At 37.1% G+C, this 13898-nt stretch overlaps 1 protein-coding gene across 1 annotated transcript; it reads right to left on the bottom strand.

Moving 5' to 3' along the window:
* Window positions 1-221: 221 nt before the first annotated feature.
* Window positions 222-3028, bottom strand: LOC111879860 (staphylococcal-like nuclease CAN1). The gene is made up of 9 exons (XM_023876296.3): window positions 2695-3028; window positions 2484-2539; window positions 2267-2381; window positions 1755-1868; window positions 1183-1370; window positions 1029-1085; window positions 799-958; window positions 637-705; window positions 222-542 (listed from the first exon to the last, which is right to left on the bottom strand). Exons 1-9 carry the CDS (start codon window positions 2914-2916, stop codon window positions 444-446), a joined length of 1080 nt encoding a protein of 359 aa, XP_023732064.1. The 5' UTR covers window positions 2917-3028; the 3' UTR covers window positions 222-443.
* Window positions 3029-13898: the final 10870 nt, after the last annotated feature.

Below are 13898 nucleotides of genomic sequence, written 5' to 3'. Positions count from 1 at the left end.
TTTAACAAATTTTTTATGTCATTTTGTTTATCCGCACACGTCGCTTTGCGCGGGTAAACGGCTAATATATATATATATATATATATATATATATATATATATATATATATATATATATATATATATATATATATATATATATATATATAGAGAGAGAGAGAGAGAGAGAGAGAGAGAGAGAGCATAATGAATGAAAGATCTTTAATGGGAAATATTAGCAATTACAATCACATAATAACATATACCTTGATACATGTTTTGCACATTATAACATATACTTTAATACAAGTCTTTGTATGCACACTTCTGTTACGTACAATCTACATTTCTTGTAAAAATTAGTACTATAATTTTCTGTATAAACGTTCTATGGAATTCATTGTTCTCATTTTCTCATCAGAAATATATAAATTGTTATTTTATTTTGCTCTGTTTACAATAAACTATTTATTGTCACGACGATTCTTTCTCCATTCCCATGGTTTTTCAGGATGTGCTGAAGCCCACAACCCAACTCTCTTAGCTCTCGCATCTTTCTCCCACTGTTTTTAGAACCAATTTTCAGAAATAAGATCGTTCACGTTTCAATCAAATAACACACACACAAAAAAAAAAAAAAAAAAGAGTTGATTTTACCTTTTCTAATTCGGGTCGTTTGTCATAAGCTGTGTAGTGCCACACAAGTCCTTTCTTCAACATCATTTCCTGTTTGTTTAAAAACATTCGCGTTTACATTTCAGATTTTCAACTGTATAATCTTCCATAAAATTTCATATGTTTAATTTAAGTTCTACCTACCTGAACAAAAACTCCATTGCAGTAAATATCACCAACACAACGACCATAACGATCTTCATCAAAGATATAAACTTTCAAACACTTTCCCAGAACCATCTTGCTAAGTTCTTCTTTTGCCTCTTTCCCATATGGCATAGCACTTTCTGGAGCATCGATTCCCCTGTTCCATTATTACACGATTTTTTTAACTTACTAAAAAAAAGAAAATACTTTTATAATCTGTATTTTACCTTAGTCTTATACGATACTTGCGGGCTAGAATTTCGTTGTTTTGGTTATCAATCATTCTGCATTATTTAACAATTAGTAATTATGCAAGTTACATGATTCCATCTTCTAAAACATAATTAACTAGAAATAATGAAATGGTGAAACGTGAGTTACCGATATCCAGCACTTATAATTTGCTTGTGGAGTGCATCTGCCTTGGTGTAATTCCTCTCTGCACGTGCTCTCGCGCGTTCTGCTGCTGCCACATGTACATCTCGAGGAACATTTGCAGCCTCCCGAGGATCCAAGGTACTAACATAAACCGTAACCGTATCCCCATCTGCAACACTCTTTGCATCCACCTATTTTTTTTGTCACGTAAGATAAAAATAATTTCAAATAAAAAAATTAAGGTCTGTTTGTTACGCAGGACATGACATGATAGGACAGGTTTGCATTTGGTGTGCAGTAGACTAGATTTGGACAAGAGATGACATGATATGACATGTCTGCATTTGGTGTGCAGTTGAATGGATTTGGTGTGCATTTGGTATGCAGGAGACAAGATTTGGATAAGACATGACATGATATGACATGTTTGCATTTAGTGTGCAACATTTGGTGTGTAGTAGACTAGATTTGGATGACATGTTTGCATTTGGTGTGCAGTTGAATAGATTGAGACAAATGTCAATGATACAAAATTGTAATTTGAAAAGGAAAGTAAGATGTATAGAAGTTCTTACGGGAAGCGAGTTTAATTCAAACTTGAGTCCATGGGGAACTGGCGGAGCTTGGCTAGCAGTAGTGACCTCAACCGTGGAATGAGGTAGAGGGAGACCATAATAAGATAACAACCCCTTCACAAAGTTGGTCAAAAATACTAAATTTAGAGTTCATGTTGCATACATCTATATACACAAGTTGTATATATACTTTTATGTAAGAAATAGCTACCTATTTATCTTAATTTTTCATTTCTTTTTATTACAACGTTTTACTTTGAAAAGTGTACCGAATAATTGCAATGTCATCAAAATAGAAAGCAATTTTCACTAGTATAATTGAGTAGAGTTTCCAAAGTAAAATGTCTAAATAAGAAAAAATAAATAAAAGTACAATGTTCTAAGTGGGTAGATTTGTCAAACAGCAATGCAATCATGAAAAAACTGAAAGTGTAATGGTGTAATATTATAAATGAAAGTAAGATGTTATAATAAACAAATAGATATAAATATACATATATATATATATATACCTCAACATCGGCTTTTTTGTGATTTTTTAAGGTGTAAACTATGAGCCTGGAAACCTCTTCGGGTGAGTTTGGAGGAGGGTTTGATTGTTGGAAAGCCTCGGAAAGTTTGCTAAACCTTCAATACATCATTTGTAAAAAGATTCAAAAAAAAAAGTCAACCATAGAACAATGGAGGATTACATTTATACCCTTCTGGATAAAACTGTAAAAATAGTACCAGTTAGACTGAGCTTTCTTGGATGAAACGACATGCTTACTCAAACCTTCAGGTACCTGCAACACCAACACACAATTGGGTTGATTTGTTGATAAACGAATTAAGATCTTTTAATGTGTGTGAATTATCTTTCAAAGAAGTAAATTCGAGAATCCGAAGTTACAGGTGAGCTGAATTGTGTGGATGGACGATTTTGTTATTAAATTGGTACCTGGGAAGTCATTTCAAAGTGATGGATATCACGACCGAGGGCTGAGACACCGGCGGAGGTCGGAGAAACGCCGTGGTAGCCATGTGATTGCTGTTGATACCCCTGTGCTTGCTGTTGATACCCCTGTGCTTGCTGTTGATTCACCCAATTACCACCACCACCACCACCGGTTGTTGGCTTGGAAAAGCATTCACCAATCAAAAACCTCACTGCGTTTCCCATACCTTGTAATTTACAATTATACCCTCTCCTTTAGATTTTTCTGATAAATTTCTGGAGAGAGAGAGAGAGAGATATCTGGTTTGTTGGGTAATGATAAAGGGAACGTTGCTTTGGAAATTGGAAGAGGGGCGTTTTGGGAAGAAAGGTATCATGTCCAAATGATATTTTGCCACGTGGTGGTTTATGATTTGTTGAAAAGTGCCAGCTCGGAAAGTGGGGTTAGTCGACTATTTTATCCATTTATGAGGTTCGTTAAAGTCAGTGATCAACCAAATACGGCAACAGGAAGCGTAGCTTGCCAAATATTACAAAACACGGCTTCTCCACACTTTTAAGTGAAAAGACATAGTTACCCTTGATTTCTGAACCATAAGGAAGATTTGAAGAACCCACATGGACTACCGACATGTTAGCTTGAATTATGCAATGAAGGTCAACACACATGCCCACAGTTAATGTCTTAATCTGATTTAAATGTCCTTATGGTTTATTAATCCAGAAAGTCAACATATGGTATACAGATATCAAATATGAAATACATTTGGGTCTGATAAGTCATAGAATAATAGAAGAGGCTCATTTTATTACGAATAACAAAACGGATTACAATATCTTTCACATTCATATGATTGAAAATGGAACTAATGTTTTTGAGAATAAATTACAATTTTTATATTTTCCTTAAATTTACACTTTTTTTTTTTAACTTTTTCCGAATAACCACCGTCTATCAAAATGATGACAATGGGTTTTACCCCAACAAGAGGCCCAATAAGATAACTGGGGTATGGGGTCTGGGGGCGGGGCCCACACAGGCGCTGAGGATAAGAGAAGAAAGATAACAGAACCAAAAAAGAAAACCGAAAGATTTATGATTTGGTCGTCCCATTTAATTCATTGTCACCCATCTTTTACTTGGTTTTAACGATATAAAGTACATTAAAATAAAAGCTAAAATGGTTAAAACATGAGTGACATATATAAGTTTGATATTGAGTTTAGGTGATATTCACGTGTATTTGTTCTTTAATGTCGTAAACCTACTTTATATTATCTCCTAAATTCATAAAAGCTTAAATAAATTATCTAAGTTAAGATTGATACGAATTTTACACGAAGGTTTAAATGTTGAAATTAACAACTTTATTTATTTTATTTTTACTTTTATAGTGTCATATACTTTTTGTAAAACACATATCCATAGTAATATGTAATTGGTCTAGTTGTTAATAGTGTTTTATAAATATAAACTCATATAAAAATTTTTAAAGTTTAGTTAATTTAAATTTTTATTGACTATATTGCCCTTATAATTTTTATGTATCATTTTATGGGATTTTCTAATATGTGCGAAGTATTAATTAATCACAGTTATTACCATAATTAAATGTTAAATACATTAATTCATTAATAATCTCCAATAATTAATGCATTTCACATTTAATTATGGTAATAATTGTGATTAATGAATACTTTTTATATGTGCCCTTAAGACACATATTAGAAAATTCCTTTATTTATTATTTATAATTTAGAAAAGTAGTCATGCACAAACTCTTCCAAAAGTCTAACTCTAATTTAACTGTCTCATTTTCACTTCTTTAAGATTATTTGAAGGACCACAATCCATGCATAGCCACTATCACCGACCGCCGCTAGAAACCTCCTTTGTAGCACCATCTTCTATGATGCACAACTCCTACTGTTGCAGGTTTGCATTCAAAACGAAAAACCAATCTAAAGTCACTATCAAACGTCGTTGGAAACCTTTACACCATCGCCTTTGCACAACCACTCTCTTGGATAAACAACTCACACCATTGCGGACTTCTATTCTAAAGTCACCATCGACTGCCAACCACCCAGCACCTCTCTACTATGCCTCTCTCTAACGTTCTTGAAGCCACCAATAAACAAACATCCACCACTATTGCTCGACTGCATCAAAGGTTTGCTTGATTTTTGCAACGCTCTTGAAGCCGTCAAGGAACAACCTGTTGGAAAATTAATTTTATTAATTTCCAAAAATGGATTTTCTCCATTTTTGAGCACAAATTTTGGACTCTAAATATAATCCAAACAATGTATTGATTATATATTCATGGTCTCCTCTGTGATATCTTCGTTTTGATATATCACACGTTCAAAAGGGATTAAAAACGAGTGAGAAATTACTTGTCAAAGTAGGGCAATTGGAAGAGAAAATAAATGAGTTAAGTGGGTTTTAAAACTCATCCCACATTGGTGGGAGATTGAAACACATCTTCCACTCTTACGCTTCTGCTTCATCTTTTCTCTCTTGCTGCAACCAAGGTATAATTCGGGCCAATTAAGGGTTCGAGCAATCTAGAAGATTTGTTTCCTACTATTGTATCCTGGGAAACAAGCACCATATAGGACGAATTTGTTTTAAAGCAACTGTGTTAAACACACGCCTCAGTCAAGAATTTTAGGGTTTTGTTCTTTCGTACACTTTTTGGGTTATATTTTAGTAACACAACCATCCACCACTTGTTGACTAGATTCCACATGACAATTATGCGCGATTGCCCAGAAAAACAAAATGCATATTTGTAACTACATGAAATTTTAAAACAAATTTTTCACTTTTAAAATGCATATTCTTCATAACACTTGTAAAACAATCTCATTTGTTCAATTTTTCCAAAACATAACTCCATATTTGAATAGTTAAAAATCCAGGATCCTTAAAACGTAACTCTTCCTCTGGTGTGTACAATCAAGTCGGTGCCGTCCCGCTAACCTGAAACCTGAAACACATAACACGTAACACTGTAAGCACGAAGCTTAGTTAGTTCCCCAAAATACCACCTACAACACATATTAGCCACTCGAGGCTATAACTCTGTTTGACCCTCTGGTCAATGTGTCTCAGTGGGACCCTCCAGTCCCATAACTCTGTGGACCCTCTGGTCCTAACTCTGTGGACCTTCCAGTCCTAACTCTATAAACTCTGAAACATACATAGCATAAATCACATAGAAATAATGTAGTGTATCACATCATATAAATAGCATACAAAATACTCTGTCACATAACTCTAATTACCACTCTAGGTAAAGTATAGTGAGAAGACTCACCTCAGATGAAGAACAGCTCCTATAATCACTGCTGCTACGTACCGGACTCTAACTCTGTGCCAAACCCACAATAATCTCAATCAAGAGCTAAGTCCAACCTCTCGCTTATTGGGTTTGAAGATAGACCACCTAACAGCCCATTAATGACCTAAGCCCATTGGGCCCACCAAATCCTAATAATAAATGGGCCCTCACACGGCCCAATTCCCAACCAAAAAGGCAAGTCCAAACCAAAGGCCCAAAGTGATGGGTTTTAGCCATATGAACATTCCTATGTGCACATACAAACCCTAATGCTTGGATCTAGGTTTCTCTAATTGAACATGCATTGAATCCAAGACTTATAATGATAATTCTAGTATAATAACATCAGAAATCAGATTTAGATGATTACCTTGAATCACTTGCTTGAATCTTCTTGTCCTTAGAGCTTTAGAGTCACAAGTGTCACTCCTCTAATGGCTTACAAACACCAACTAGCAAGAGGATGATTATAGAGAGAGGAGAGAGGAGGAAGAAATCAGCCAGGGTTTATTTAGAGACAAGAGTGTCGATTTTCCTTAGCCCTTAGGGTCTATTTATACTAGTGAGGCTCCTAGGGTTTCACCCTTAAACCCTAATTGGATAACTTAAGCCCTAAGCAACCCAATCCCTTTATGATAAGCCCTTGGACGAATTCTAGGCTCTTCTAAACCCTAAATTCTTCTACCCCTTATCCTTAAGAGATTATAGCCCAAAGTACAACTATCATACAATTGACAGTTTATGCCCTTCTATTTAATTAATCTCTTTAAGTCACCAAATTAATTCCTAATTAATTTATGACATATATTAATCAAATAATATTATTATTATTCCTTATATTATTCTCATAATATATTAATAATATTTCTTCTCTCATTATAAATCATCCTGTCAAGTTGCTATGGTGAAGGCAACCCAATAGGACCATGCACAACCGGGTCAAATACTTGCCTAATATAGTTGCAGACTTAGACACTATTCCAACAGTCTCCCACTTGGATAAGTCTAGTAACTATATACACAAGTAAAATCCGATTAGCAATCGTAGCTCTCAAAGACGCTGTCAAACTCTGATCTTATCAATTCTGTCCTTTAGATAAGGGACCGTACAGTCCTCTGTTTAGATATCATGCTGACAATTCTATGGAACCAATTTGTCTAGCAATTGGTTTCTCGATCTCATATTTATTCGACATAGAACTTAATCGAACACATCAATTCAGTTCTGATCGGGCTCGGCACATAAGTCAAATCAAATCATCGAGCGGCCGAGATATCGCTTTTACCCTCTTAGGATAAAAGTAACAGATAAACTTCGACTTATATGCATTTACTTATTCATTAATCAACTATACGCAATAATGTGTTTTATAACATCAAGTTACTGATGCGGTTTCGCATTATCAATGTACAACCAATTAACAAATAACAAACCTTACATCTAGGTTTTCAGACCATATGATATTATTGTCTTGCAATCACCCTTTTTATCACATTCCATAAGGTGATTCCAGCAAGCGCGGGTTTGTTCCAATGCTCAAAACTAGTTCATAAGCACTCATGAACGTTGCAGCAAACTTTTGCTATGTCTAATACCATTTAGACAATCTACACACCAATTCATGACAATCTTCATTCATACCTACTTCCAACATATGAACGATTGTGGACAATTTGAATAATTCGATTATTCTTAATAAACTCAATTATTCTGGAAGTTAAAACATGCAAAGTGAAACAATAGCTAAACAATGAACATAAGACAGTAACATTACTCATAAATAATACTCCTTTATTTAATCATCAAATGTTAATTACATTTATCTATTATACGTTTCTAATACTATCTAAACTATGCTAATATCATCCTTCAGCCCAATACTCCTAGCATGCTGCAAGTGCTTAACCCTGCTCAGTCCCTTCATAAGCGAATCTACTGGGTTATCTTCTGATGATATCCTCTTAACCACGAGTTGTCCTTCTTCTACACAATGTCTAATAAAGTGATATTTTATGTCGATATGTCTAGATCCACCATGATCCCTCGGTTCCTTGGTCAAGGCAACCGCTCCTTCATTATCACAGAAAATTTCCATGGGCTCCTTTATGGCAGGTACAACTCCAAGATCACCGATGAAGTTCTTCAACCATATTGCCTCCTTCGACGCTTCGCTCGCTGCAATGTACTCTGATTCGCACGTTGAATCAGCTACAGTTTCCTGCTTGGAACCTTTCCAAGTCACTGCTCCTCCATTTATGGTAAAGACCCAGCCCTACTCCGAACGGTAGTTGTCCCTGTCGGTGTGAAAGTTGGCGTCACTATACCCTCGCACCTTCAAGTCATCACTCCCTCCGAGGACTAAAAAACATTCCTTCATCCTCCGAAGGTACTTAAGGATATTCTTGACCGCAATCCAATGGGCTCTGCCAGGGTTCCCTTGATATCTACTAACCATGCTCAAAGCAAAGGCTACATCAGGGCGAGTACAAGTCATAGCGTACATGATTGAGCCAACTGCGGAAGCGTATGGAACTCGGCTCATTTCTGCTATTTCAGCTTCGGTACTCGGACTTTGAGTCTTACTCAACTTGGCATTACTTTGTATCGGTAATTCTCCCTTCTTCGAGTTTTCCATACTAAAACGTTTCAGTACTTTATCAAAGTAAGTGTTCTGACTAAGTCCTATTAGTCTCTTACTCTGTTCTCTCACTATCCTTATTCCCATAATATAGGAAGCCTCCCCGAGGTCCTTCATAGCGAAGCACTTCCCGAGCCAGGACTTGTCCTCCTGCAGTGTCGGGACGTCGTTTCCTATGAGTAGTATGTCGACGACATACAAAACGAGGAAGCTTACTATACTCCCACTGGCTTTGACATATACACATGATTCATCTTCGCTCCGTACAAATCTGTAACGCCTGCAGATCCGGGCTAGTCAATTTAGAGGCAATAGGGGTCAAAAACGACTTTTCGACAAAAAGATTATTTAGAATAAATAATCTTAACCAAGTTGTAGAATATGTCACAGGGTTTCCGTACATATAAAGAACGCCGAAATCCGAGTTATAACGAAGAAGTTATGACCCGTCGAAGTTTCGCGTCGGAACCGGCACGGCGCCGAGAAGCGTAAATAGTAAATTTATGATAGAGCGAGATTTAGATTTAGCGCTCTAAACGAAAGTTGTAGAGTACGTCTCCACCTACGCGTGGATATAAATAACGTCAAAAACGGAGTTCGTATGAACGAGTTACAAATTATAATAACATATTTACGTATTAAAATAAAGTATAAATCATATATACGTACACATATATATACATATGTATATATCATTAGAAAGGTATCGACGATGCGGTCATTATAAGACTAATGTTGAGTTCTTTCGACATTAGTTTAGTGCAAATATCATTAAATCTATTTAAAATAGTATTATAAAGGGGTGTTTAGTTGTTTATATAACTATAAGGTCATTAAGTAATTATGGAGGGTAGTTTTTGTAAATTCAATTACTATAAATAAGAGGCTTGGGCTCTCATATTTCTTGCACCATTCTCTTGATTCAAGAGTCTTTCTCTCCTTATCCCCCGAGCATTTCGGTCCCTCGTGATTCGACTTCTCTTTCTATAGTTTTAGTATAGTAAGGTGAGCGCTGAAGCGCTGCACGAATCTTTCTTAGAAAGATTCAGCGACGAAGTTCTGCCCCTACAGAGCCCGACTCCTAGCTAAAATCCCCTTGTAAGTAAGTTATGCTTATCCTATTTTAAATATAGTTTATATTTAAAATTAGTATTGTTATTATAAATTTATAATAAATATTTGAGCTATTATTATGAATTATATAAGTGTCGTTATAATATCTTTTTAACTACTCGCGGTACGGGGAATCTGGTTTAAAGGGCCGCATAGGGTTGTTGGATTTCAGAAGTGCTATATGCCAAAATGGTCCTGCCCTCCGGTGTTTTATGTCTGGCCCCTGTCTGTACATAGTGATTGGAAAGTATTGTTTAAACGCTTATATAATAATAATAATAAGACTAATAATTAGTCACGGTAAATCTTAGACTAAAATCTAGTGGTAATAATACTAGGTTTCGTCGAAGGAAATTATTTTAAAGAAAACGAAGCGCTGTCCGAGTACCGAGTCACCACCTTCTCAAGTGAGTGCATGGTCCCTTTCATCTTACACATAGATATGAAGTATTTTAATATAAATTACGTGTTATGTGTGCATATTGTCTTAATACTTGCTGTCTATGCTGGTGAAAGATTTTTATACATGTTTTAAATGATGTAAACTGTATAAAGTATTTTATATCTACAAAATATGTTGCGTAAAACATGGGTAGATGAATGATGAGGGATAAAAGCTGAAATAGAGGAACTTTAGTAGTACGGACCTAGTGCCCTATAGGTAATACATTGGCAGCAGTGGACCAAGTACCCTATAGATGAGCACTGGCAGCTGCGCCACAACCCGTAGATGTTTTAGATCTACGGTAAACGTCCTAGCAGCTGCGCTCTAAGGACAGTATCAACAGTTGTGCCTAATAGGGAGCCTTATGACCATGACAGTGGCGTTAAAAGGTCAATACCGGCAGAAGCGCCTCATAGGAAATGTCCCAATTCTGGCAGTTGTGCCTAAGTGACAAGATTAGCAGCTGCGCTTGACCAAAGTGTCATTGGCAACAATGGACTTCATGTTGTTTCCTTAGGATGATCCTTAGGAATGAATGAATGAGAAATAGCTGATTCTTAGGGTAGATCCTTAAGAATAAAGAAGATAATGGGGATGGGTAATTGGGTTGATTATTTGATTGTTTAAACATAATAATTATATTATTGTGGGTTGAAAACCCTATGTACTCACCAGATTTCCCAACCTGACCCACTCAGTTTATTTATATCACAGGTGTTGATATGAAGTGACATTACACTGAGAGATTTAAAGAGATGTAGATCACTAGTGTAAATAATTGTAAGTTCTGATTATGCTTATGTTTCTGTATTAACGATGACATCCCAAACGTTTTAAAATGAAATAAATACGTTTCTTCGAAAATGTTTTAATAACGTATTTACCATGTTTTTCTGGGAACAAATTCCACAACATTTTTATAAAATGAAGTACTCTGATTTTTATAAAGCATAAACAACATCGGTCTTTTCTGGCCGTGAAAATGGGGATGTCACAGTTGGTATCAGAGCATTAGTTTAAGCGAACTAGGAATATGGATTTATTTCTAGACTTAAACTTAGAATGCTAAGCGATGATTGTGAGGTGTGAGCACTAGCTTATTTTAGGAATTGTGCCTAAAATGCTTTTATGTGCTAAATGCTTGTGCCTGATATGCTGTTATTTGTTCGGATCTATGGTTTGTTGCCGACCGGATCTGGAAACCTTATGTGTTTAGGATTCTAAGCGTTTAACTACGATATTAGAACTAGCATATAAACGTTTCGGAGTGATAAGAATGATTTAAACGTCAATCCTAAGTAAAGGTCTAGATTCACTTTATTCGGCGTATAGATCAAGATGGCAAGAACCCGTAGCGGAAACGTGAATGCAAATGGGAACCGAGATCAACCCCCAGCGATTGAGCAAATACCGGTTGTGGTAGCCGCTGCTGAGCCAATAACGATGGCAGGAGTGCAAGCGATGATCCAAGCAATGTTGGATCGTCAAATGGAGGAAACCAGACGTTTGCTCCAGCAAAATCGTGAGGAAGCGACTATTCAGATCGAACAGCCCATGTTGAACGAAAGGCAGACTGAGGAAGGAAACTACAGTGGGACTGTTGGTCAAGTCAACCCACCAATAGTTCGACAAAACAACCAAGATGACGAAGTCGAGAGGAATGGATGCAAGTACAAGGATTTTCTGACTTGCAAGCCATCGACTTTCACTGGAAAGGAGGATCCGATCGGGGTCATGGATTGGATCTCGGAGATGGAATTAACTTTCATGACGTGCGGTTGCAAGGGAAAACAACAGACCACGTTTGCAGTGCGTCAGTTTCGAGGAGGCGCTATACGATGGTGGAATACCTTGGGAAAGACGATGAGCCCCAATGAGCCCCTGCAACTGACATGGGCAGAATTTTTGGTGCATTTCAAACGTAGGTACTGCTCAGCCCAAAATCTGCTCGAGCTAGAAAACCAATTCCTTACCTTAAAGAAAGGAAGCATGTCTATTGATGAATACACCAACAACTTCACAGAGAAGATGGAGTTCGCCTTACGTCTTGTTCCGGATGAGCTGACAAAAATTGACAAGTACGCAAAAGGACTTCCATGGGAATATGCAGTGCCAGTGCGTCAGGCACCTACTTTGGAGGCAGCTATCTGGGCTGCCAAGTCGGTTGAGGAGATGATCAAGGGAAGAGCCGCCAACAAGACCGAGGTTGGCGAAAAGAGGAAGTTTGAGGGGTCTGCGAAGCCCGATGAGAGAAGCAAATCAAGTACCAGGAAGTTTAGAGGAGGAGGGAGTGAAGAAAGATGGTGCGAGAAGTGCAAAAAGAAACACTCTGGAAAATGCAGTGAGGAAGTAACTTGTTTCAAGTGTGGGAAGCATGGGCATTATGCCAACAAGTGTAAATTCAATAAAAGGGTGTGTTACGAATGTAATGAGGAAGGACACTTCAAGCAAGATTGCCCAAAGAGAGAGGGGGCTACAAAGCCAAATGTGCCGCCAAAGCCAAAGGCGAGAGCATTTCAAATGATCCTTGACGAAGCAGATGACAATGCGAGGACTCAGGAGTGACAACTTGACATCCAAAGATCGAGTTATGAGGTAGCCATAGAATCGTATGATGTAGCCTGTTAGAGGCATATTCTAGGGTGAACTTGAACACCTATGTAATAGTTTCAAGGAATAATAAAAACTTTCGTTTTGATATCTGATGTGTTAAGCTGTTATATGATTTTCTTGTGTGGTGACTTGGAAAACTGTGGGACAATACCTGAGACGAGTATGAGTAGGTGTGAATGGTAGTAGAGGCCTATACTACCGGAAGCACAGGACTCACACTTGGATCAGGGAAAGTCACAAGGTTACCAAGAAGCTAGTAATTGGTTTCGTGTGTGTTGTTACCATCGTTTCGGTAATGACTAAGAAGATTGTTGATATTCCGACCCTAGTGGTCGTATCGAATCGAGTCCGACTACGATGAGTATGTTGTGTGGTTCAGAGAACCAAGTTTGATGTAGCGTCCGACTTAAACCAAACGGTTGAAATCAAAGCGATCAATAGAAGTATCGCACTCGTTGTTAAGGAAGTTGGTGGCTAGAAATGCCTAATGTTAAAGTGTGATTATATCACATTAGAACATGAAGGAATGCATAGTCTGTTTTAGAATTTAACTCTAAGAGACCTAAGTCTAAGTGTTGCAACATACGATGATAGGTCATTAGAATATGACACATCGATCTATAGAAGTAATAAAAGAACTTATCTCAAGTCCGTATCCAGCAAGGATCGAGATTGTGACTTGAAGGTCATAATTTGGAGTCTAACCTGAGGTAGAGAGCAGGTGCACGATCGAGTACTCTTACAATCAATGAGTTTAAGAGATAGAATTGAAGGAATGTAGAAGTTATAATTATTACCTAGGATGAAGAGATGACGTATGGAGTCATTATATGACCCTGTTTCGTTGATGATTCCGGGACGTAATCATCCAAAGGGGGAGATAATTGTAACGCCTGCAGATCCGGGCTAGTCAATTTAGAGGCAATAGGGGTCGAAAACGACTTTTCGACAAAAAGATTATTTAGAATAAATAATCTTAACCAAGTTGTAGAATATGTCACAGGGTTTCCGTACATATAAAGAACGCCGAAATCCGAGTTATAACGA

Source organism: Lactuca sativa, chromosome 2, assembly GCF_002870075.4.
Source record: "Lactuca sativa cultivar Salinas chromosome 2, Lsat_Salinas_v11, whole genome shotgun sequence".
Lineage (NCBI taxonomy): Eukaryota > Viridiplantae > Streptophyta > Magnoliopsida > Asterales > Asteraceae > Lactuca > Lactuca sativa.
Note: the sequence above shows the minus strand (reverse complement) of the source record. Positions and strands in the feature narration are given on the sequence as shown.

What these genes read in the sequence shown, in the direction of transcription:
- LOC111879860 (XM_023876296.3), bottom strand. Translation starts at nt 2,916, where the DNA reads ATGGGAAACGCAGTGAGGTTTTTGATTGGTGAATGCTTTTCCAAGCCA. An exon ending in AAGTATCGTATAAGACTAAG is followed by an intron (nt 959 to 1,028) that starts GTAAAATACAGA and finishes ATAATGGAACAG; the next exon opens with GGGAATCGATGCTCCAGAAA. An exon ending in GCAATGGAGTTTTTGTTCAG is followed by an intron (nt 706 to 798) that starts GTAGGTAGAACT and finishes TTAAACAAACAG; the next exon opens with GAAATGATGTTGAAGAAAGG.